This window comes from Miniopterus natalensis, chromosome 13 (assembly GCF_054644295.1).
Source record: "Miniopterus natalensis isolate mMinNat1 chromosome 13, mMinNat1.hap1, whole genome shotgun sequence".
In the NCBI taxonomy this organism is placed as follows: Eukaryota; Metazoa; Chordata; class Mammalia; order Chiroptera; family Miniopteridae; genus Miniopterus; species Miniopterus natalensis.
This window is the reverse complement of record NC_142093.1, coordinates 2,984,883-3,011,232: the sequence shown is the minus strand read 5'-3', so window position 1 is coordinate 3,011,232 and position 26,350 is coordinate 2,984,883. Positions and strand designations below refer to the sequence as shown.

The 26,350-nt window shown below is 42.5% G+C and overlaps 1 protein-coding gene across 1 annotated transcript in view; it reads left to right on the top strand.

Annotated features, from left to right (window-relative positions):
• The first annotated feature begins 2,491 nt into the window (after positions 1 to 2,491).
• Positions 2,492 to 26,350, top strand: part of NOL10 (nucleolar protein 10) — a 66,826-nt gene continuing 42,967 nt past the window's right edge. The window contains exons 1-12 of the mRNA XM_087823340.1: positions 2,492 to 2,572; positions 4,605 to 4,650; positions 6,543 to 6,641; positions 8,949 to 9,026; positions 10,197 to 10,234; positions 11,570 to 11,706; positions 12,557 to 12,622; positions 14,212 to 14,272; positions 16,611 to 16,696; positions 19,231 to 19,309; positions 20,623 to 20,772; positions 23,023 to 23,089. Of these exons, the coding sequence (XP_087679466.1) occupies positions 2,507 to 2,572; positions 4,605 to 4,650; positions 6,543 to 6,641; positions 8,949 to 9,026; positions 10,197 to 10,234; positions 11,570 to 11,706; positions 12,557 to 12,622; positions 14,212 to 14,272; positions 16,611 to 16,696; positions 19,231 to 19,309; positions 20,623 to 20,772; positions 23,023 to 23,089 (973 nt within the window). The 5' untranslated portion in view covers positions 2,492 to 2,506. The remainder of the gene's footprint in view (positions 2,573 to 4,604; positions 4,651 to 6,542; positions 6,642 to 8,948; positions 9,027 to 10,196; positions 10,235 to 11,569; positions 11,707 to 12,556; positions 12,623 to 14,211; positions 14,273 to 16,610; positions 16,697 to 19,230; positions 19,310 to 20,622; positions 20,773 to 23,022; positions 23,090 to 26,350) is intronic.

The following is a 26,350-nucleotide window of genomic DNA, read 5'->3' as shown; positions in this document are numbered from 1 at the left end:
GGGATGGAGCCCAAAACCTGGCCATGAGCCCTGACTGGGAACCGAACTGTGACCTCCTGGTTCATGGGTCAATGCTCAACCACTGAGCCATGCCGGCCGGGCTTTAATGGCATTCTTAAGGTATGGACAATTCCTCCACAGATTATGCACAAGCTAAGGGATGGTTGAGAGATATAGGGAGATGGGAGGGCTTAGTATCCTGGACTGGGAAAGGCTTGGCTAGCCATCAGCACTTCAGCAATCCTGGGAAACTCAGACACAGCAGACAGACGGCTCAGACAGGCAAGAAGACGACCACGAGATCACTGAGAGTCTGAAGGGCAGAAGCACAGTCTTTGATGATCACTTAGAGTAGCATCTTCCTCTTTCATTCATTCAACAAATATTTATATGTTTTATTCTTGGCATTGCATATAATTACATATGCAGCAGCCAGATGGATAAGGTCCCCTTCTCATGGGGCTTCCACTCTAGTGAGCATATAGGAATCAGAGTACAAAAAAGTTGATGTGTCAAGGAGCAAAGTCATTTCAGATAGTAAATATGATCAAGATAATCAATACAGCCTGTGGATGAGATCGAGGCTGCTGGGGAGGAGGAGCCACTGTAAAAGAGCATGTGGATATGATTGTGGATATGGGCCAGGCTGCTGGGGTGAAGGAGGAGCCCCCCCAGGTCAGAGACAGAACCTTGGAGGGGGTGACATTTCAGCTGAGATCTGGATGGTACAAAGTAGCCAACCATGGAAAAGCTGAGATCAGAGCATTCCAGGCAGAGAGAACAGCAAGTGCAAAGACCCTGGGGCCAGAAAAGCAAGAAAACACTGTGGCTGCAGTCACTGAAAAGCACTCTCAGAGAAGGTCAGAGAGAGAGAGAGGCTGAAGCAGGTCTTGTAGGCTCTTTTCAGCATCAGGAGGGAGTTTGGGTGTAAACATGCGTGCAGGGGCGTGGATTTAAGCAGGGGTGTGATACTATCTGATGCAATATTTTTAAGATTTCTCTGAGGGCAAAGATTCAAATTCAGGATAATGAACCTGATGCTAATGATACCGAAGGCAAATCTAGGGGGTCAGTGGGAAATAGGGTTGAATAAAGTGAAATATTTGGTCTAGGGCCCTTAATTATTAAAGTGAGGAGTAGGGCCTGTCTATATACCTTATATCTAATACATAGCCCTTAGTAAGTGATACTATTGTTTTAGGCAATGTACTTTTACAGTACATTCTTGACAATAATAAAAAATATTGTGCATAAAATTATTCAAGATTTCTTGAAAGTCATCCTGCATGTTTTGGAAAATCAGTGTTCTCTATGTTTATGACCTGCTTAAAAGGCCTGCTTTATTACCACTCGGAAGCCCGTGATCTGCCCGCTCGTGCCACACTGCCTCCCAGGGGAGGACGGCCGTCCTGCGCGGTTCCGCAGACTCTCAGGCAGAAGGTAGAACGGGGGCTGGGGCTTTGACAGGTACGACACGAACTAGCTGCTGAGCCCAGAAAGCCTTTCTTGCCACGAACTAATACAGCCTGTGCTCCAAGCGGCCCGCCCTGGTCACCGGCGGAGGGGAGGGAGGGTCACGCTCCAGCTGCCGAGGGGCCCTCGGCACGGTTAACCCGCACTCTCGGGTTTTCATCCGAGCCCAGAGAGCCCGAGCCCCGGCCGCAGGAAGCGCTGCCCCGGGAACGGGGGGGGGGGGGGGGCCCGCCAGAGCCTGCGAGCTTTGGGAAAACGGCGCGCGCGAGGGGCTGTGGCTGCCGCGGCCACGCTCGCGACTCAGAGGACATCAGGCTTAAGTCACCTCTCCCCTGATCTCCACTTTCTTCTACTACTTTTTTTTTAATGCTTTTTCTTTTATTTCCTTCTTTAACGGATGAATGTCTAACAAATCCAGACCAAAATAACATTTTTTAAAGACACCGATTTTTAAATTGCATTTATTTGTAATGTAATGTTGCAGAAACAGTGGAGAGAAAACACACTTCCACCCCGAATTCCCTCCGCGGAGCCCGCAGGGCCTGGGGTCAGCCGCCCGCCGCCCGCCCCCTGCCCGGGACGGCGACTCTCCGGCCGGGGAGGCGACGCTAAGGCCACCGTGCCGCTCAGGACGCCGCGCGGAGGGAGAGCCGCTCCTGACCCTCCCCGGGCCGGGGTCGCGGCCGCCCCGCCGGACCCTCGCTCGTCCTCCCCGCCCCCGGGTCGCGGGCCGCCCCGAGGGACCCTCGCTCGTCCTCCCCGCCCCCGGGTCGCCGGCAGCCCCGCCGGACCCTCGCTCGTCCTCCCCGCCTCCTGGTCTCCCGCAGCCCAGCTGGTCTCCGGGCTCCGCCGTCCGGCCACTCCCCGTCCCTCCCACGCGGCTCGGCCTCTTCCGGGACCCGGCTCGTTTCCGGCGCCGGAAGTGCGTCATCAGCCAGCGCCGCGCGCCGCCGGGGCCCTGGGAGCTGCCGCTCGCGTGCGCCGGCGGGGAGAGCGACGCGGAGCCCGCGCGGCCGCCGCTCGCGGCGCCACCATGCAGGTGTCCAGCCTCAACGAGGTGAAGATCTACAGCCTCAGCTGCGGCAAGTCCCTTCCCGAGGTGAGTCGCCCCCGGTCCTCCCCGTGGGGCAGCCGCCCCGCTCCTCGGCCCGGCCCCCGGCTTGTTGTCGCTGGCCCGTCGTCGCCCCCCTCGGGGAGGTCCCGGCCGGAGACGGGGTCGCGGGAGTTGTCGGTGCCGGTGGACGGGGACACTCCTGTCACCGCGCCGAGGGGCGAGCAGGGCCGGAGAGCTCTGAGGGGACTTTCGTCAGGTCCTGGAGGACAGAGGACGCGCCCCCTCGGGCTCCTGGGGAAGGGTGCTCGCCGCCGCCGTCGCGCCGAGGGGGCAACGGGGACGGCCATGGACAGGCCCGTCTCCCTCGTGTCCGTGCCGCGTTAGCGGGTGTTTGCCGAGTGCCCGTTATTCGCCGAGTTTTGGAAATCCTGTTAGCAAGGCGCCTGCGGACGCGGCGTTGCAGAGTTTGTGCGGGGGGCGGGGGGTAGTATTTCTGAAACTTGCTGAACGTAACCTGATTTCGTTGAGTCCTCGGACATCAGAGGAGACCATCAGGGGACATCAGCGGCTCTCTGACGGCCTTCCCACGTTTCAGTTATGCAGCGGATCCGGAGAGGTCACCGCTCCAGGGCCGCGCGCGCAAGCGCTGAACTTTGGGTTTTGTTGCTTCTAAGTGATGGCCGGGTTTCTTCCCGGGCGGGCGCTGCCAGGGAGAGGAAACGTTTACGTTTTCAGAAGACTCGTTGGGGCGGGGTTTTAAAAAACGTGCCGCCCGGTAGCGTGGTGCTCGCTGCCCTTGGAAGTCAGGCTCGGCAGAGCTCGTCTCCGCGCGTCCACCCCTGAAAGACTTGGAGCCGGGGATTGGATCCTTCCCTCCTTCCCTCTCAGAATTCGGGTTAAATAATTGCTCGTCTTCCAACTGTCCTTCACACATGACCTTTCTGGTCTTGCTCGTCCTACGCGTTTGTTGAGAAGCGGCGATGCGCGGGGAGCCCTGTTCTAAGTTTTGGGGTACCCGCTAGGTGAGGTTCCCCGTTGGGAGAAAGGTTACTGAGTGAGCAACCCGGAAGGAAACGCCCCGTAAGGGTAAGTGCTCTGAGCGAGGAGTGGCTGGAAGAGGGGCGCTGTGGGCGAAGGGTGGTGGTTGAAGCCTTCGGGGAAGGCCTCTTTGCAGGAGGTGGTGTTTGAGCAGGAACGTGGGTCATGGGAAGAGCCGGTCCTGTGGAGGCCTGGGGAGGAGTCTCTGTGCCGGGGGAACGGGAGGTGCCAGTGCTCCACTGTGGGGATGCACTTGGCCTGTCGGAGAAGCAGGAGCCCAGGTGTGCAGGACAGAGGCTCAGCGAGCGGGGAGGATGGGGGCGGGTGATGAATGCTTCCTCACGTCCGTGCAGCGTCATTACTGCTGCCGCCAGACTGGGGGACATTAATTACAGAACAAAGTCCGCTAATCCGGTAACTATGACTTTCAAAAGTATCATTGCTTTATTATTGAATGTCAGCTGTTTAGTCAGTTATTTATGTACTTTTGTTCTTTGTAAAAAATATATATTATTAAAAAAATAATGTCTTTATTGATTTAAGAGAGAGGAAGGGAGAGAGAGAGAGACATCAATGATGGGGAAGGGTCATTGATCGGATGCCTCCTGCACGCCCCCTACTGGGGGTCTAGCCTGCCATCTGGACATGTGCTCTGACCCGGAATCCAACCTCCATCTCCTGGATCATAGGTTGAGTACTCAAGCACCCCTTCTAATGGCTTGCTTTTTAAAATTTCACTTAAACAGATGGAGTTGTTCTATGTATTAATTATAACCCATAATATTTGAGGCTTGCTGTTTTTTCTTTAAGTGAATTAGTTTTCTCTTGTGTAAAACATGGTAGTTGTACATATGTACAAGGAAAAAAATCCAGAGGATATGTTAACAGTAGGGTTAGGATTGCAGAATATTTTTATTTTCTATATTACATATTCACACAAGGTTTTAAATTTTTTTAATGTGAGCATGTGTTATTTTTGTCAGCAGAAAAACAATTCGGGTAAATATATTTTAAAATAAAGTCTCTTCATTCTCTCTAGTGGCTTTCTGACAGGAAGAAGCGAGCACTGCAGAAGAAAGATGTTGGTGAGTATTGTTTTTCCTACTTCAGCTACATTCATAATCCATGTTGTAAACCTTTCACTCATTTATTGTTACTATACTTACGTGAAGGTTTACAAATACGCAGTGGAAGACAAACTTTTTGCCCTTTCCCTTCTTAAGAAATCTTTTTTGTGGTTGGAATGTTCCTGGTGAGTGTGGAATTTGATTTTAACTGCTTAAAAGCTAATAAGTTAGCCTTTTACTGTTTCATGGATAATAGCAGAAGATGTGATATTCCTGGGCCAGAGACAAGGACTCCATTTCTCACATGACATAGCATATAGTACGCATGTCAGCATATCTGTCATTCCTACTTCCCCTTAAGCCCCATGGGGCACTGGGTATGACCCTGATGGATGTCTTTATGCAGTGGGTTTGTGTTGCAACTGAGGAACACCAAGTCTGGGAAGCCCACTGCTTTTATAGCAAGCAGTAAGAAAACCTGCTCTTTGTCTAGAGGAGACATGTTATTGTACCTGTCAAGGTTCCCAGCTTCATATATAACCCTGAGAAATGGCTCAGGTAAAGGAGTGGCCAGGGTCTGGCTGTCCTGCCATACCCAACAAGATGTATAGGAATGTCAGAGACCCAAGGGGGATTGTTTCCTAACAGTTCCACAATTGCTTTGTTCTCCAGTGTGTCAAAATCTTTTACCATTTGTTAAATCCATTTGCAGTATTTGCAATATAGAGACAATTAACATTTTCTTCTGAATAAAGTAATTTTACATACAGGACATGTGAACATGAGCAATAAAAGATCATTGCAGAAGATTTTGATTCTTTAAGTTATGGCAGCAGGGAAGATAGGCATGTAAGATCAGTTTTTAACTCAAATTATTTTGGACAAATTTTCATTATATTTTCTCTGTTGTAGTTTGTCATAAATGACACATGACTTATATTCCCATATGTTTTATTTGTTATTCTCTAAAAATCAAAGACCTATATTAAAGGGTTTTTCTGGATGTTTAATAAATACCCCAAGGCAGGCATCTTGGAAGACTGGGCTTTATATAGTACTAAAGTTCGAAAATTCAAACTTTACATCGAAGGAGTACAAAAATTGCTGCTTTGGTAATGTTTACTGGTTCTGATTTTTTCTAATTCTCTCCTTCTAGTCAAGTGTTCTAGTATGTAAGAAAATAGATTCAGATTACTCAGGGGGGAAAATGGCTCACTGACATTTCTGCCAACCCATCTCAAAACTATCATGTCTTCCAGATTGAGTGGGCTGAATCTTATATTTGTATTTAATAGACAAGGTAGTACTGGGCCATAGAGTCATAAATAGTCCTTATAATGGGCACATTATTATGATAGCAACCAGCAAGAGTCCACACTTCTTGTAGGAGAGAACCAGTTTTTGTGAGTCTGTTAGGGTTTTGGTTCAGAGAGCTCTCCAAGTCTTCTTCTAGCTTGAATCCTCTTGGCTGTAGATCAGTGCTGCCAACAGGGGCAACTTGGTAGCCATTTCTTATATAAACTTAGGATTTTGAAAGTTTAAAATTGTTATTATTTAGGAGGAAAAAAAATGGTAAAATTTTTGTCTTAGTCATGATTGAGTAATGATAGCGGTTTGATGTTTATTCTGTTGCCCCATTATCCAGGTCTTAAAACCAAATGTTTTTCAATTAGTGATGATACTTTTTCTTTTGAAAAATTAAAATAAGATACTTAGCTTAGAAAAATAATGTATGAGCTGAGAAGAAACCTTGCTGTGTAGTGGTGTGCTACATTTGTGGGTTTTCCCAAGGCTTGGAATGTGTGATCTTGCAGACCTGGCTGTAGTGACGGCTCTGCAGGCTGTGTCTTCCTGTGATATAGAGTAATCATGTGATAATTAGATCAGCTGCGTATTTTCTCTCTTCGTAGATGTCCGGAGGAGAATCGAACTTATTCAGGATTTTGAAATGCCTACTGTTTGTACCACTATTAAGGTTTCAAAAGATGGGCAATATATTTTAGCAACTGGTAAGCATCTTTTTGGTAATGATTTATGTAAATTTCATATCAGGAAATAATTGTGATGGCATAGGTCACTTTTTAAATTACTCTAACACTTTATTATAAAAAAATTTAAAACATATAAAAATATTGAAAAAATTATACAGTGACCATCCATTTACCCACCCCCTGGAGTCTTCAGTAGTTTGCCATATTTGCTTCATTATATGTTTTTCTGTCCATCCATCCCCCATCCTGGTTTTGAATGCATTTCAGAGCAAGTTGCAGATACCAGTATACTCCACTCCTAAATACCTAAGCGTGTATATCATTAACTCAAGTTCGGTATTTATTTATGGCTTTTTAAGGTAAATTCACATACAGTGAAATGCATACCACTGGATGAGTTTTGACAAATGGGACACCTGTGTAGCTCAAACCCCTGTCAAGGTTTAGAACATTCCTTTTACCTAGAAGCTTCCTTCACACCCCTTACAGTTGACCCTGCTCCACCTGTGCACAGGCAACCTCTGCTCTGATTTTTATTTTTATTTTACAAGCTTAGCCTGTTTTAGAACTTTATATAAATGCAGTCATACACTATGTGTTCTCTTTCTGTAAGACTCTTTCCCCTTGGATTTCGTATTTGAGATTCACATGTTGTTACATGTACCAGTATTTTGACCTGTTTTATTAGCAAACAGCATTTCCTCATAGGACTTTACCACGTTTTACTATCCTTGTGCACTGGGTGGATACCTGGCCTATTTCCTCTTTTGGCTTTTACTGATAAAGCACTATGTGCAGTCTATTTTGAGGACATTGCTAGGTCATAAGGGTAGGCATGTGTTGAGTTTAATAAAAAGACACCAGACATTTTTCCAAAGTGGTCAGGTCATGTTACATTCCCACCCAGAAAGGTCACTCTTAACATAATTTTCTGTCACATACTTAACATTTTTATGTCACTAAGATTTTATGTTAGCATTATTCATCAGTATCAAAGAGCCATGAATATGGGAACATTTAATGTATTATAATTTAGAGCAACATTACCCAACCATTTTTGGTTTGATTTTTGTATATATATCCTGTGTATTGTCCACACACATTTTTTTGCGGCCTAACATCATCCATTTATGTCCCTTTTTCAACCACTTTCTTATTTGACAGAACTTTATACAGCTACATGCTTATCTCTTTGTTCTGTGTAATGGTTGTCTCAGTAGTAACACTGTCCACATTTCTTAGCCTCCAGTTTCATGTTTAGCTAACATAGTTTTATGTATGTAAGTAATTACATACAATATACACACTGCATATTATATATTATATGTACTTTATATTGTATATGTAACATGTATACTATATATTATATATGTAACAGTATACTACATACAGTCATGTGTTTCATAATGATGTTTTGGTCAATGACAGGCTATGTATACATGGTCCCATTAGATTAAAATGGAGCTGACAAATTCCTATCACCTAGTGATGTCTTAGCCATTGTAACATCATAGCACAACACATTGCTCACGTTTGTGGTGAGGCTGGAATAAACTGTACTGTGCTGTCAGTCGTGTAAAAGTACAGCACGTACAATTATAGTCGTGGGCTGTACCAGCTAGGTCTGTGTGAGTGCACCCTGCGCTGTTCCCACAGTGATGAAATCGCCTAACGATGCATTTCTCAGAACGTGTCACCATTGTTGAGTGGCATGTAACTATATACTATGTGTGTGTATATATATTTATACATTGTACTATTTTAAAGTGAGACCTTGGGCTTTGATACATGCCAGTAAACGTGGGACTGCCACATTCTTTTCTTTTTGAAATATCTTTATTGGTTTTTAAAGATCTTTCTTTTTGATTGCAAACATGATAAACATGTAAAACGCAAGCACTGCGGAAGCACATAAGATAAAATGTGAAGGGCCCTAGCCTTGCATTGTGCACATTCCTCCAACAGTTTGTAGTAATCACCAACAGAGTGTGAAAGCACTTTCTTTAACACCCGCACCAGCACCGTGTTAGCCGTCTTTTCACCTCTGCCATTCTGATGGACAGCGATTTCAGTGTTTAGTCTACTGCGTTAGATTATTCGTGAGGTGTGTTAATTATTTGTATTTCATTTTCTGTAACTTGCTTGTTTATATTCTTGTTCATTTCCCCTTGGGACGTTGGGGAGGGCTGCTTCTAAATTATTTTCCTTTGATATGGTTATAGTGAATCCTACTTACCTCTGAGCAAAGTCTACTCAACATACTGCAGGATATTGAGAATGAAAAGTATGTTCTTTAGGTTTTACCTCACATTAATTTTTTTATAGGAACATATAAACCTCGAGTTCGATGCTATGACACCTATCAATTATCCTTGAAGTTTGAAAGGTGTTTAGATTCGGAAGGTAAGTAGGAAGTTAAATTTGAATTCATGAAAATAGCTTTTTATATTTGGCTGCTTTTCTGCTTGTTAAGATGGGAATGGGTTGTGTATTAGTTTTCTTTGCTGTGTAACAAATTGCCTAAACATCCACTTACTAGCTCACAGTTCTGTGGGTGAAGTCCATCAAGACTTTGCCGCAGTCGGCCAGGTCGAACTCTTATCCAGAGGCTCTGGGTGAGAATCCACCTCCATACTTTCAGGGTGGCAGGGTGCAGTTTGTTGCATTTGTAGGACTTGGGTCCTGTTTCCTGCTGGCTGTCAGCCTGGGGCCACTCTCAGCTTTTAGAGGCTGCCGACATTCCTCGTCACCTGGTCCCCTCCATCTTCGAACCAGCTACGGCTCACTGGATCCTCTTGTTCTCCTTCTCACTTCCCCTTCTGCTGCAGGCGGGAGAAAACTCTGCTTTTAAAGGGCTCATGTGATTATAAGTCTCCCTTTTGCCTTATAATATGACTTAATCACAGGAGTGGTGTCTCATCACATTCACAGGTTTCATCCACACTCTCCAGGAAAGGGAACTGTATACAGGGAGTCAGTGGGGGGCCATTCTGCCTAGCACAGAGGGTGGCCTAAAATGGGAAATTTCAGGTATTTTTTATCAGGTGGCCTCATGTTTTCCCTCAGATTGAGGGAAAAGGGTGGGATATGTATCCTCCTAACTTGTTCCACCCAATACAAACTCCGTGTGCTGCTAATAACAACTGTTTTCACTCCTTATTTTTGTTTACCAGATATACTGTGAATGAATAAAAGATTACTGTTATCTTTTTAAGCAACAATTTTTGAATGTTCTTTAATGTCTATTTTATTTTGAACATCTCAGAAAAACTGTGGGAAAATTTAGAAAGTCATTATGTTTTGTGAATTATCTATTTTTAATTGCCTTCAATTCTGCAGAAAATCTAGTTGATCAGTACTGAGAAATGGTAAAGCTTTAAACTCTTGGTGTTATGGGAGCAATATAATATGGCAACTTTGTTCTTGTTTTATGTGGGTGCAAAAACGGAAAAAAAGCCCAGCATTTGTATATAATTTTTGTGTTGAATTAGAATCATTGCATTAAGTTTGCATTTTTATTAAAAAACTTGAGAATTGATGATTGTTTTTTTCCTACTATTTCTTATTTTTCAGTTGTCACCTTCGAAACACTGTCTGATGACTATTCAAAGGTATGCTCGACTGGTTTGCACTGGCTATCCTCAAGGCTTGGGTGGGTGGGACTTATTTCTATGATAAGAATAGTTAAAAATGACTGTGTAGTAAAACCTTTCATTTTCTATTAATATATTTTTAGTTTGTCACATGTGTAATATATAGTATCTTTTAAAACAGTGAAAGAGATAGCTTTTGTCCAGTCTAATATAAAAAATATGAAACCTTAATCTGTCTATATATATTTTTTAGATATATCTTAATTGATTTCAGAGAGAGGAAGGGAGAGGGAGAGAGAGAGAGATGGAAATATCAATGATGAGAGAGTCATTGATCGGCTGCCTCCTGCACACCCCTGACTGGGGATCGGGCCCGCAACCCGGGCATGTGGCCCAACCGGAAATCGAACCCCGATTGCCTAGATGCTAGGTCAATGCTCAACCGCTGAGCCATGCCCAGCCGGGCCTTAATCTGTATTTTTAAGAATTGGTAGCAGTCATGTTTTGTAGACCATCTTAGAGTCTAGGTATGTCATTTCATTATTGCATTAAAACTAGTGTTATTTGCCAGGTTGCTTTCATATTCATATGTGAAAAGTAAAATAGCAGTGTTGTATGTTTAATTTTATTAACCCTGCAAATAAGTGATATGGCATATTCTGAGACAGGTCAGAACAGCCACCTATATACATTTTTTTCTTTCCTTGCCTTATTTAATTTTAATGAAAAACGTTTAATGATGTCAGATGTTTTCTTAAAGGAAATTGAGTTTTCTGGGCTGACATGGCTACATACGTATTGTGCTCAGTTCTGGAAACTGGTGTACAGTTTACCCATTTGCCTGTGGCAGCCATTTGTCGTGTATTTGGGGACATGTAATTTTATGATGTATTTCGTCTAGATATTCATAATTTGCTTTTAAATACTACCTGCAGATTTTAAAGATAACTTTGTAATACATTAAAGTTGAGTTTATACAAATTTATCAAACCCTATGGTGAGATTATTAAAATGGGAAATTACTCATTGAGGTTACTGAGCAGTGCTCTGTGTTATAAAGTGTTGTTGCCACATAAGCGAAGGGCGTTTGTTTTAGGCCTTTCATTTACAAGGTAAGGTTTGCAGAAAAACTGCCTAAGATGCAGGACGGCATTTGGTGCCCACTGGAGAGGTTTGGTTCTTAATCACAATTTTTAATCATGATGGAAAGTTGTGTGTATATACATGTGTGTTTACAGAGAGAAAGAAGGAGGGTAAGGGGGATCAGAGGTTTTCTTGCTTTGCTAGTTTTAGCGCTGAAATAAACACTTTACCTGGATCCTAAGCAAACAGATTTTCTTGTTTCATTTTCAGATTGTCTTCTTACATAATGACAGATACATTGAATTCCATTCCCAATCAGGGTTTTACTACAAAACCAGAATTCCAAAGTTTGGGAGAGATTTCTCTTACCATTATCCAAGCTGTGACTTATACTTCGTTGGCGCAAGGTATTGGGTCTAACACCCTTTGTTTTCTCATTTCCCCAGATGACTCTGTTGAGTTGAGGAGAGGAATTGAAAGAATACGCCATGATCCCTGCCTTTCATTTGCTCACAGTGTAGCTCCAAAGTGACTGGCTCTTGTAGGAACTGCATCCTTGACTCATTAGCGTGGCACTCTAAATCTAGAGAGAGATGTGGGGAGCCTAATGGGGTCATATTAGTGGGGAAGTCAGTTTATTAACACCATTGCGTGGTATTTAAAAGCTTTTATCCTTAAATGCTGCCTTCTTTGTGATTATAAAAATAATACATATCCATTTTAGAAAATTGGAAAATATAAAAAAGCATAAAGAAGAAAAAATCACTCATACCTTCCAGAGGAAACCCTCATGAGTCTTTTATTGTATCTCCTTCTAGTCTTGTCTTATATACCCATCCAGATACATTTTGGATCTAGCATTCCCCATGGTGTTTATAAATAATAGTCTACCTGTTGACTTCGTAATATTTCCTTGGCACATCGGTGGTTTAAATCACTTTTGTACTGGAACAAACACACACATAAAGTGATTATTTTTTAGGTTTAGAGTCCACTTTTGTATTTCACAAAAGGAAGTGATGCCTTATGAGTGATACACACACATACACACACAAGTAGTTTCACAGTTGTGAGTACACATACAGTTCATATAGAAAATAATACAATTAGTAAATAATGCAAGAATAAATTTTGTGTACTCACAGCTGTAAACCTACTTTTGCCCACCCCTGTATATATATAGTTCTAAAAATTGTTTATTTGAAGAAACATTTATTGTAGTTTACCATATTTTAAACTTTGTGTATTACTTTGCAGCTCTGAAGTTTATAGATTAAACTTAGAACAAGGACGGTACCTAAATCCTTTACAGATGGATGCTGCGTGAGTATTTTGTTTTAAGAACCCTGCGGTATTTATTTTGGCCAGGAGATGGAGCCAGATGCTCAAGTTATTATCAAACAATGTATTGCATTTAAGCAATACTCTGGGCAACTTAATTAAAAGGAGTAGCATTAAGTTTTTTCTTTAAAGAAATCACTAAAAGTCCTGGTGATTTCTCAGAATTTTTAATTTTTAAAAAATATACTCAAGATTTAAAACTCACTAAATTTTTCAGTTTATTTTTTGTAGTGTTCTTTAAATTTTCATTCATGATTTTGTTTTATGATATCTTGCGGAGAAATTTTGAATTAACTTGGTGTAACATTTAAAATGTTTTATTTTTTATGTTTTTGCTAGCAGAAGTTTAAGGCTTTTTCATTTTCCTTTTATCATACATTATTGTCTACACTTGTTTTATTTAAAGAGAGGTCCTTTAAGAATGAATGTCATGCCCAGCTGGGCGTGGCTCAGCGGTTGAGCATCGACCTAGGATCCAGGAGATCAGGGTTCGATTCCCGGTCAGGGCACATGCCCGGGTTGCGGGCTAGGCAGCCAATCAATGACTCTCTCATCATTGATGTTTCCATCTCTCTCTCTCCCTTCCTCTCTCTGAAATCAATAAAGATATGTTTAAAAAAAAAAAAATGAATGTCATAATAATAATTATATTGAGTAATAGTAACAACAATAATAGTGAAGGGGCTTACTATGTCAGGCAGTATTCAGTGTTTTATATATAGTAACTCATGTTAAGTACCAAATTTTTATGGTAGGTGCTATTATTAGCTCCATTCTACAGATAGGGCTGCTGAGGCTCAGAGAGGGTAAGTAGCTTGTCCAAGTCACACAGCTAGTAAAGGATGGAAGCTGGGTTACATATATGTATATAAAGAGCTTGTTGGGTTTTCCTTATTGCTTTAAAAGGGTTTTTAAGGGTTGGAAGAACATGTAGTGATAAAAATCAGGTTAAATTCTCAGTATTTCTTTTCACATTGACTTGAAATGCTCTTATTTTTAAAATGATAGTCACTTCATGGTGCGTTGTTGAATAATAAAAAGTTATCTGCTCTTTAGCTGCACAATCTTCTGTTTATAATAGCCATTATTATTGAGTGTCTTGTAAGCTCTGGACGCTGTGTTGAATAGTCTGTAATTTTTCCATTTAACCCTCCCAACAACTAAATGAGGTAGGTGACGTATCCATTCTACAGACAAAGAAATGAGGCCTAGAGCTGTACCCCCGACATGAGCTAGTCAGGTCTCAGGGCTGGCACAGGTACAGCCTGCGTTTTTGCCTTGGGAGAAAGCAGAATGACCCTTTTATTGTCATGGCCCTGGATTAGTATTTCAGCAGGAAGTACTCCCTGTCTCATCCCCTGGGAGACCGAGCATCTCCCCAGGGGTCAGACACTGTGGTCGCTTGTGCCAGACACTTAACCCTTTCATGCCTCGGTGTTTTTCACAGGCAGGTAAGCGAGAAAGCCTGTGTCTTCTTTCTCCATGGTATTTGGTTACTGAGGAAGTTAACTGGGTACCCTTCTCCTAAAGTCGACGCTAACGTGCTCCCCCTCACCACTTCACTGTTCTAGGGAGAGTAACGTTTGTGACGTAAATGCCGTGCATGGCTTGTTTGCCGCAGGAACAGTAGAGGTAAGTGTAACTGGCTTGATTTTTTTTAAGTATTTGTTCTACATTTGATAGTGACCAAACTTTTACTTAAGGACAGAGTTGCTTGGTTCCTAAGATCGGTGCTAATGAAGCAACGAGCCACTGTTGCACTTTTTATATGGAATGTTGTTATGGTTGCCACAGGCTGCCCTGCCCCACCATGCATTTGATGCCCACGCTTTGACATTGACTTTCTGGAGCTCGATGGGCAGTCACTGCTGGATCCTAGCTTCTGGAGAGCTATGTGACAGTCATCCTTGTTTGTAACAGGACACTGTGTCATGGAGCCCCAGCGCTCTGCTGCTTGTTAGTTTGATGACTGAATTACTTCTGAGGCTATTTCCTTATTGGTTAAATGGAGATAATAATCCTTACCTTGCCAACTTTATAAATGTGCTAGTGAGAGTCAGTGAAGCATCTGTATGAAAAAAATATTATGGACTGGAAAGGCAGATGGGATTGTGGTTTGTGTGTCCTGGATAGTACCATTCAATAGTACCATACAACACTTCCTTTCAAACTGCTGTACCTCTGAATCTGTGTCCTTCATACTTGTCAAGAAGTTTAAAAAGTATCCTCTGTGCCTTTCAGTCACCAAACTGCACACCCAGAGGGGACTCGTTAGTGACTTGCAGTATTACCCCTTCAGTGTTTCTCCTGTGTATGTGCAGGTACACATATGTGTCAGTAATACGTTTTTCAAAGTTTTTTACAAAAATGAAATTTGTGGTTCTCCATTTGCTTTTTTTTTTTTTTTAACGTGATGGTATATAAATGTGCATTTTTATACATTGGTACTTAAAATTACTTACAATACAAAACTAATATTTGTAAATGGATGGGCAGATTCCATTGTTTGAATGTTCTGTCGTTTATTAAATTAATCCTACATGGATGAAAGTTAGGTCTTTACTCAAGTTATTCTTATGTTAGGAGATTAGGAATTGAAATGGGGCACATGATGTTGATTTAGTGGAAATACGTAAAACTATATTGAGTATGTTAATAGTGTTATGCCTAAATCAGGCCAGTGAGGCATACTGTTGATAATTACTTTCCTTGAGATTACCAAGGGGAAGTTTTTAAATAGTTTTTTTTTAAAATAGGTTTTTTAAAATATATCTTTATTGATTTCAGAGAGAGGAAGGGAGAGGGAGAGAGAGAATTGAAACATCAATGATGAGAGTTGTCATTGATCGACTGCCTCCTGCACACCCCCGACTGGGGATGGAGCCCACAACCCGGGCATGTGCCCTGACTGGTAATTGAAGCGCGATCTCCTGGATCCTAGGTCAGTGCTCAACCGCTGAACCATGCCCAGACGGGCTGAAAAAATTGTTTTTAAATAGAGTCTTTACAGAGCAGTGTAGGCTAATATCAGGAAAATGCTCTGAAAGGAAGTTATATATTGAGGCAGGCTACACAGACCAGCCCTGAGACACAGTGAGGGGGAACAGACCCTCCAGCCCAAAGACTGGGGCTCCTGAAATTCCTTGATTGTTGGGCTCAGGATTTGATTTGCATAGTCAGCCCAGACTTAACAGTTCATGTTTACATTAATTTTGAAGATGTGTTGAATTTTTATTTCTTCTGTGTCAGTTACTATAATATTATTTGTTATTGTTGGCAAAATAAGACAGTGAGGGCTTGCGTTCTGTACTTTGTGAGGTTAGCAATAGAAATAGTCACAGGCCACAAAATCGTTGTGGTTAGAAATGTGACTTTTTTTTGTCTGTAAAGTCTGTTAACTCATTTTGAAGAGACGTAAAAGGCCAGACCTTGGAGTTCCCTGCTGCATGTTTATGAGATTTCCTTTACTTAAGTCAGCGATTTTCAGCCTGTTTCATCTCATGGCACATAAACTAATTCCAAAAATGCAGCACACCAAAAATATATTTTTTGCCAATCTGACAAAAAAAGAGGTATAATTTTTATTCATTCACACAGGACAGCTATTGCTGTGTTGGCTGTTGTCATTTTTTAAATTTGACATTCTAAGGGAAAAGAGATCAGTGCCTCTGACTAAATAGTCAGGTACTGCATGTTTTAAAAATTCTTGAGACATAACTCTATGCCTCTTGCTGCACATGGGTTGAAAATCACTGCTTTAAATCTTTGTGAGACACATTAGTAATAATAGTAAATGACTTAATGAGGTCAAGCCTTCCACGTATATTCAACGTCTTGCTTTTAAGATGGTTAATATTGTAAACCAATCTTTGTGTGTGTTTATATTTTTTATCATTAGGACTTTTTTTTGGTATCTAAATATTTACTAGTAGCAGCTATTATTTGAAGTTGCTGGTTTCTGTTCATTTAGGGTCGAGTGGAATGCTGGGACCCACGAGTTCGAAGCAGGGTTGGCCTCTTGGACTGTGCGTTGAGTAGCGTCACAGCAGATTCAGAGTAAGTAGAAATAAATTTGTAGCTTAAATATCCGCTTCTGATTACAGATGTATCAATATTAAATTAAAATCAGTTACTTGCCTGGCCGGGCGTGGCTTAGCAGTTGAGTGTCGACCTGGGATCCAGGCGATCAGGGTTCTATTCCCAGTCAAGGCACATGCCCGGGTTGCGGGCTCGATCAATGCCTCTCTCATCATTGATGTTTCTGTCTCTCTCTCTGTCCCTCTCCCTTCCTCTCTCTGAAATCAATAAAGATATATAAAATAAAAATTAAAAAAATCAGTTACTAAAGGATGCACTTCTTTAGACATATGTCTGAGGTGGTAGTTTTTGTGATGATTATGTAGAAATCCTTTCCTGTGAAGGCTCACTAAGTGTGTAAGTCAGATAGAATTCCTCTCTAAAATACGGAGAGTAGGGTCTAGGATAGAGCCAGGAGTCCACACTGCAGTTAACAAGCAAAAAGAGGCACTTAGAATGCTAAGTAAGCGTGTTTGATACAATCTTGTTCCTCTTTGGCACCCTTGGAGGATGAGAGCCTCTAGAAACTTGAATTAGTTAGAAATGTGAGCCCCTGTTCTTTCCTACTCTCCAGAGTATTGTTATTGCATGTTTGGTACGTATATTGTCCAACATTTTTCTATGTGTGTATTAACACATATGCAGACCTGTCACTCTCTTGATCAGATCCTTGACATGGGATTATTTGCTGCAATCAAAAAGAACCCGAGGATATTGATTGAATACAGCTTGGTAGAAATAATAGCTAACAGATAGTACTTTCTGTTGTTCTAAGTTCTTTATATACTATATTGACTTAATACAACAACCACCTTTGATATAGGTACTGTTATGTATTTTACAGATGAGGAAATATCACCAATGGCATATGTTAGACAGTAAGAGTTATGTTGCAAAAGCATACTTATTTCTAGGGAAAGATGTTCCAAATATACCCTGAAGTGGTAAAGCGAATCATACACTTGCCTATGGGTATTACCACATTTTTGTGAGAAAACAACACATCATAGGGGTGAAATCTGGATGTGAACCAAAATGTTAAAAGTGGTTTTGTTTGCTGACTCAGTTTCGGGTGGTTTTATTTTTTTATGCTTAGCTTAATTTAATTTTTTCCTACACAAATGTTATAAGCTGTTGCCTCTGTTATTTGACAGGAGTAGAGTTCTGGAAGGTGGGGCTGATACAGTAAGAGAAAGAGATGAGTGTAGACATTGGGTAGGGAGGACAGGCCCTCAGTATCTGCAGAAGATGTAATTGTCTGCCTGGAAGACCCGGTAGAATCCATTGGAAAACTGTAGGAGCTCATATGAGAGTTAAGTAAATTGGTTACAAAATAAATGTACAAAATCAGTTTGCTATTTATCAGCAATATCCAGTTAGATACAAATAGAAAAAAATTTGCATTCATAACAACAAAAATTGTAAAACACTGAGAGATGAAGTTAAGCACCTATCTGAAGAAGATGACAGTTTTATTAGGAAACAGAAAAGTGGGAAAAGTGAAGAAAAAGAACATATTACTGCGTGTTGGTTGGAGGTTCTTTTTGAAGAGTAACCGGCTGAATGACGTGGATGAGCGGCCTCAAGGTTTCCGACGCTCATTGTAGTTTTGGGCTGAGGCTCTAGGTGGCGTAAGAGACGCAAGGATGCCAGCAGCCAGCTGCCTGGTCCAAGGCCACACAGACAATAAGTAGTGAAATTAGGACCATTGTTTGCTTCTGACTAGTAGTCCAGCACCTTTTCCCCCACAGATCATTGCTTTTGCTGCTGATACTCTTGGTTGCTGAGTGAGAAGGATGTTCCAGATTCATGGCCATAGCTACTCATCATTCTTTGTTACTTTTAGAGATTGTGGGGTCCCCATTTGCACCCTAGTCTTTTATTTTAGCTTGACATGGCTAACGTTAAAAAGGGAAATGGGTATACCCACGCCTGAATATTAAATGGTTTCCTTTTAAGCAAAAGGGGATGCTTCTGTAAATACCTTATCCTGGCTGTTAAAGTGAGAGATAGTGTCATACTGAATCTTTTTAACTGCTTTTATATTTTCAGAAGTTTCTGTGTGTAGCTACTTTAAGAATATTTCTTACAGTTTTTGAAGATAATCTACAGATTTTTAAAGGTAGATTACATTTATATGTAGAACTTATTTTTTTGTTTTGACTAAGAAAGTTTGGATGCAATTCACTTATTCAAAAGAAGATGAGAGCCCGGCCAGGCGTGGCTCAGCGGTTGAACATCCACCTACGATCCAGGCGATCAGGGTTTGATTCCCAGTCAGGGCACATGCCCGGGTTGTGGGCTCGATCCCCAGTTGGAGGCGTGCAGGAGGCAGCCGATCAATGACTCTTTCATCATTGATGTTTCTCTCTCTCTCCCTTTTCTCTCTCTGAAATCAATAAAGATATTTTTTTAAAAAAAAAAAAGGCGAGAGAAATTATTTTCCCTATTAGAATTGAAGTAAAGATTAATAGTGAATTTGTTACATGGAACATGAATATTTTGCCTTTCAGGATAAACAGTTTACCAACAATTTCTGCTTTAAAATTTAACGGTGCCTTGACCATGGCAGTTGGAACATCCACGGGGCAGGTAAGTATGTTTAAGTTGGAAACATCACACTTTAGTGTTCCAGATACACGTATGTATCTTGAGAAACAGCCACATATTTTCACTGTGGAAACAAAGTGAGGCGTTACACAGGGTGGGGCAAACGGGGTAGGTTTACAGTGTGAGTACTCAAAACCCAGTTTATTTTTGTATTATTATTTATTAATTATTGTATTATTTTCCATATGAACCGTAAACCTACTTTTGCCCCACCCTGTATGTTTTAGCCAGAGTGGAGAGAGTGCTCCAGAGTGATACATTCTTTCAGCACCTTGAGAAACTTCGGTTCTGTCCTTAGTGGTTGGTCTGAGAGGCTCTTGAGCCAGAACTGCAGTGGGGTATGTCCTCTGCACTGTGGTTTAAAGCTGTATTTCTCAGAGTATCTGGAACAGAATTCTGTGGTCGAAACAGTTTGCAGTTCTGCCAGATTCCCACTCTTGCAGATTCATAGTGTATTTAAATACATATTGAAGGCTCTGAGAATTTCTGTGGACAAGAAATGTGTTGAATAAGTATTTCCAAAATGTGTTTGTCGCAGGCACCTGTCTTCCAGTTAGCACCATTCACCAGATCCCCTGCAGTGGGTACCCAGGGACACAGCTCCGCATCTGCTAGTCTGCGGAGCACCAGTGAAGCAGCTGCAGGGCTTTCATCCCTCTCCTCCCTTCAGGGCAGAGCCCACACGTGCCAGTTTGCTCTCCCCCAGAAAAGGCCCGAGACCGTGCTTCCAGGACATTTACTACCTCTGCCATCGTGGTCTGGAGAGGACCTGTCACCTGGGACAAAGATTGAGCTTCCCCAGGCTTCTGTCCTCTAATGACAGGGCTCAGAAGAGACCCCTACGGCTCAGTCATAGCCTTGCCGCCACCACCTGTTTCGAATCTCCCTGAACTGTCTTTTTTATGCCTGTCATGCTTGTTTCTGTCACTTACTGTGACAGTGCCTGGAACACAGTAGGCCCTAAGTGTTTATATTTGTTGAATTCCCAAATGACACAAATTCTTATGGGCTTCCATTTTTGTTCCTTTCTCAGTATAGCCCAGTGGTTCTCAATCTTAGTGTGCTTAAAAATCACTCTCGTTGTTAACTCATAAAGCCATGTTCTCTAAGATCATTTAAGAAGTTTTTCTAGAGCATTTGCTGGCTGGCTTTGGGATCTTTGTACCCTGGGTGAGGGTGTTCATTTTGCTCATAAAAAGGCAGTGAAGCAAATGTAAGTCTTAAAAGTTTGTTTTTTTTTTAAGATAAGACATTTAGTTTGTTTAAACAGAAATAACTTGTTTTTTTCCTTGTAGGTTTTATTATATGACCTTCGCTCGGATAAGCCACTGCTGGTTAAGGATCACCAATATGGGCTACCCATCAAGTCGGTCCATTTCCAGGATTCTTTAGATTTGGTTTTGTCTGCAGACTCTCGGATTATCAAAATGTGGAATAAGAACTCAGTATGTATGTTTTTGTTGAAATTTCTATTAAAAACTGTTTTCTTAAGACTATTTCTCCCTAGTCAGTTTTTCTCAGTGGTTAGAGCATAGGCCCTCCGACTGAAGGATCCTGGGTTTGATTCCGGCCAAGGGCACGTGCCTCGATTGCAGGCTCAATCCCCGGCCCTGGTTGGGGTGCATGCGGGAGGCAACCAATCCATGTCTCTCTCTCACATCGATGTTTCTCCCCCCCCCCCACTTTCTCTGAAAAGCAATGGAAAAAAATATCCTCAGGTGAGGATTAAAAATATATATATTTGATGTTCTGTCCCTTCAGCTCAAGTACCATTTAAAAAGTAACAAAATCCTCTATTGCTGGTTTTAATCTGCCTTTTGCTTTTCATTTTAAAACCCAAGTATTCTGAGAGAAGTGGAAGGTTAGTTCATCAACTAAATAGGAAAACATTCATTCAGTATAGCAATTGCTTTTAAGCATTCTTTGCATTTAATACAAGCTTAGCATCTTTAATCAAAAAATGTCACTCTTCCCCCCCCCCCCCCCCCCCCCTTTTAATTCATGTTTGAGATGAAGTGGGTGGAGGTCCAGCAGCCTCAGGATCAGTTTCTGGAGGGCAAGCATCAATTTTTCATTTTGTTAGTCCCCAAAGCATTGACCTTCCTGAGCTTACTCTCTTCCCTTTGGATCTGTGTGGAAATTCAGAGTTACCTCCAGGATGTGTTCTGCTCTCAGGCCCTGGTGTCTGCTAAGCTCCTATGACTCGGCTTACATTAGGGAGAGAGGAAGGGCTTCCAGCTTGTCTCAGTTCCTGGAAGGATCACCTGAAGATCAACTGGAACCAACTAGGCTGCTTACATTTCTTGGCTTGGAGTTGGGAGGCTTTTGAGGGCTTTCTTGGGAAGTTTTGTGGCGTAATAGGGTGGAATTTTCTCTGCCCTTTTTCTGGTAATCCAAACTAATGTACTTTAAAACAGTATTTATCTTTAATACTACAAATACAGACCTTTTATTTTTTAAAATTCATCGGACACTAGGCAAGTAGAAATTACCCTTTATCTGGCTTCCATTTCCAGTTCAAGGCAACAACTGTTGTCAGTTCGGACGTGCCCTCCCAGACCCATTACCTGCAGCCTTGTTTTCCCTAATGCGGGATTCCTGTCTTTCTTGTTCCGTGCCGTTAAAAGTTCTCTTTCCCCTCCTTTTCTTCCCTTTCCTTCCTGTTTCAGTGGGAATTTGAGAGGAAAGGGAGGTAGCTGTTTGAATTTTACTGTCTTAAATTAGAACTTGGTGGCTGTTTTTCACTGAGCACGGAATACCCAACTTTCCCACAGTTTACCCCCCACATGCCCCGTCATGGAAGCCTCTGCTGATGAGGTAACATGCAGGAGCTGGCAGAGTTTTTCAGCATCAGCTCCTGACATCATTGTGCTGTAGTTGCTACAGTCAGTTTTATTTTGGCATTGTTGTTATGACTAAGTACACCCTCTGGACCAACACCCAGACGTCTTGGTTTTGCTTGACTGGCTTTCCTTGTGTATGTGTCTCATCACCTTTCTCCATACCCATCTTATCTTCTCTCTTTGTCTTGCTTCCTTTCTCTTCATATTTTAAAAAGAGCACATTTCCCCTCACATTTACAATAAAAATGTCTTAGGCTTAACTATGTAATAACCTCGCTGTATGTATTTTGTAAGTTATTTTATATCCATTGTCTGAGTCAGTCCCCCTCAGAGCCTGTGGCATAGGTGCAGCAGGTAGTGTCCTCCTACTACTGTGCTGACCACCTCTCCACCTTTGGTTTCCCTGATCACCAAGTTGAACGGGTATTTTCCAGATTATGAGAAGTTTTTTTACGTTGATATGCAACTTCATTTTAAACTTTACCCTTTCCTGTTGTGTAGACATTATCTTTATTTAATTTATTTATTTATTCATTTATTAAATTTATTGGGCTGACATTGGTTAGACATTATCTTTAAAACTTTGTATTTATTTTCTTGGATAATTCACCTCTCCCCCCCTGTGCCTCAGTTTCTTTGTCTCTAAAATGAAAAGCATTTGATAAATTGATCAAATGAATTCTCTAAGATGTTTTTTAAACTTAAATTCTGTGATTCCAATTAGGAGATTTTGTTTCTTCACATACCAGTGTGTGGTTGAGTTATATCTCCAGTATATTTTCTTTACATGAGATTGCTAAAAGCTGTCTTCTTTTAACTGTTTTAATGATTCCTTTTTGCTTACTCTCTTAGGGAAAAGTATTTACTTCCCTGGAGCCAGAACATGACATTAATGATGTCTGCCTCTATCCCAACTCAGGTATGCAGCATGTGACCACGGGCCATGCAGGGAGACAAATCCAAGCTATGCTCTATTGGGTTTTACACTAATTTTGTTTCCTAAGACGGGGTTTGGCTTCGTCAGGACAGTTCTTGGATACTGTACGTACTTGAAGGATCAAGAGCAGGAAGTGGTGTGGGTGATTCAGAAAGTAGCCTCTCGGTGACTCAGTCCTCAGCCAGCCTGGCTGGTAGCAGAAACTGGTAACAGGACGTAGGCAGGTGGCAGGTGAGATGCTGCTTTACTGAGCTCTTCAGCTTTCTTATGTGATGAGTAATAGTGTGTGGCAATCTAGGTTAGGGATTAGGAGAGGGCCAGGGTTGCCTGATAATACACATGGCTATGAAACCGAGAGTTTTGGTGTGTTGTATGCAAATTACAAGGTAGATTTCAGGATCTAACAATACCTTCAGGGCCAGTTTGTGAAGAATTTGGAGGTATGAAAGAAAATGAGAACAGATCCCTTTCTCAAGCAGTATTGTACTCTGAGGACAGACATACAGGTAATTTTGATAGAGGGATACAGGCAGAGCAGGCAAAGTTCTATTGTGTGTAGATAGCACTTGGACAACGGGTTAGAGAGAGACTCAGCAGGGCAGCTAGAGGAGAGCATGGAGATGTTTATCTGCATTGAGTGTGCAGTGATGAGTGAGGATACGGGAGGGGAGGGGGGGGAGCATAGGCTAGGGCTTGGTCGGGTCGGGTCAGGTCAGGCAAGGGAGGGTAGAATGGGCTATGCTACGACATGATACCATACAGTATGACTTGACATTGGGGCCCATTTGGGGAAGGCGAGGCACCTCTTTCCAGGGTGTGGTGGCCCTAGGAGGAATGAAGTTGGAAGGCGGGAGGCGGACAGGTGGTGGAGGTCCAGGAAGATGTGCTGGAAGGTTTAGGCTCTGTGGTCTGGACCTGCTCAGACTGCTTTCAGAAGGCAGTCCTGTCCATCGTGTGGAGGGTAGATCTGTTTTGAACTAATTTGAGTAGGAAGTGATATTCTGAGCTGAGATTGGGAGCACAGAGAAAGAACAAGTTTGGGAGAGAAAGATTATTCTTTTTTGAACGTTTGAATATTAGGACGAGCTGGGACAGTGGCAGTGTCTGACAGCGGGTCTCAAACCTGGCTGCCCGTCAATATCACCTGGGGAGCTTTTTAAAAAGTAGATTCCTCGGCCCCGTCCCAGGTGTACTGACTCGAGAGTGTCCAGGGTGGAGGCCCAGCAATGTGTGTTTTTAACATGCTTCCCACGTGATGGTGCAGCTGCCACACCCTTGGATGGGGATCCACGTCCAGGTCACAGGAGAAAGTGTGGTCTTGAGATGAGCAGGTGTGCAGATGCACATTTTCAAGACACGTACATAGAGGTTATCCCAGAAGAAGTGGGAGTGCGTGAGATTGCCAATGTTGGGAAGATGGAGAGACAGGAAGAGAACAGGACCTCTTATGGCAGAATGACAGTGAAAGAGCCAGGTTTTTGAAGTAGAATAGGAGCTTAGGAGCGATTCGGTGGGCATTGCCCAGCAAGGCCTAAGTGTAACCGAAGTTGAGGCAGGATGGAAAGCTGAGACTTATTAGATGCTCGTGTGCTACCAGTCTGAGTGCTGTCACATTCATTCATCATTTAATGTTTAAAAGACGGCATTTAAAAGACAGCATCATACAAACTCTATATATTTTCCAGGATCAACTGTACAAATAATGGTTTCTTTCCTTTTGCCTGTAAAAAAGAACGTATATGCTTAGGTTTCTGAGTATTTAATCTTTGTAAAACCCTGTGTAGTTAATGGCACACAGTTTTTGTTTTTTTCTCTTCTCTTTCTGTCCATCTGTCCATCTTTCTTACATCTCTGTAGGTAAGGAAAATGGGGTGATTTGCCCAGGGTTGGTCACACCCAGGTGTGTGGCAGAGCTTTGGTGAAGCCAACCTTTCCTGATTCTGGAGCCCAGCCCTTTCTAGTTACATGCTACTCTTGAGAAAGATGAGAAACGCTGGGTCTTTGTGGTTAGCTTTTCATCTGTGGTAGTCAGAGGATTTTGTTCTGATAGTGGGGGGCGAGACAGATTCTGATCGATTCAGGAATAAACTGCAGATGAGGGTGCTGGGGTCCTAGTCAGTGTTGAATGGTCCAAAATGGGGTCTGGGTAGGTCTTCAGATGAGCAAAACCAGGTGGAAATGAAGGTGGAACAAAGGTGATGCACAGGTTTAGCTGGACTAAAGGAGAGTCTGAGAATGGCAGACAGTGATGCGAAAATTGTAGACTGGCACTGTCCTTTTGGGTGCCACCAGCCACATGTGGCCACTGAGGACTTGCAGTACTACTCTGAGTTGAGGTGGGCTCTAAGTGTAAAATGGACACCAGATTTTAAAGACATTGTATAAAAAAAGGAATGCGAAGATCATTAATTTTTATGTCAATTACATGTTAAAAGGAAAATGTTTTGGACTTACTAGGCTAATAACATGTTAAAATCACTGCGTGCCTTGCGTGGTATTTGTGTAGGGCAGTGGTGGTCTAGACCTAGACATCCCTAACAGCGAGGATGCTGATTGGGTGCGAGGTGTTGGAAGTCGGCTGCGGGCGTGGCGGTGCTTCCTCCGCTGAGTGCCCACAGGCCTCGTCGGAGGAGAGCTGCTCTGTGCTTCCTGTAGTCGGAGTGCGCTGGCCCACCTCACATGTCGCTTCCGTATCATCTCACATCTGGTCCACTTCAGGTTTCCCCAGTTGTCCCCCAGATGCCTGTTCAGCCCTCTGTTAAAAACTAGGATATTGTCAGAGTGTGAATTGCTTCGGTGGTTGTGCGTCTTTAGTTTCTTTCAGTCTAGAGTGGTGCACTCATCTTTTTTTCTTTCTCCATGACACTGGCTTTTCCAGGATCTGGTCAGTGTTTTGTGGACTGGCCCTTGCCCCAGATTCATGTGATGTTTTTCAAGGTCTCAAATGTTAAACTTGCTCCTCCAGCTCCTGTGCTTTTTTTCTAAAATAGAAGTTGGATCTAATGGCACGATGCACTGTAGGTTAAATATTCTGGGCAAGGGTAGTGTGCAGATAGGGCTATTAGATTCCATATTGGCCTTTTCAGGTGTAGCTACACATAGCATTCCCCTTAGGTGGTTTTGTTTTCATTTAGGTGAACTTTACCTGAAATATTAGGAACGACTTTGCTGTGACATTTTGTGGGGAATACTTTACATCAGTTCTTTGATTCCTGATTGACAGAAAGAAGCCTTTCTTCTTAA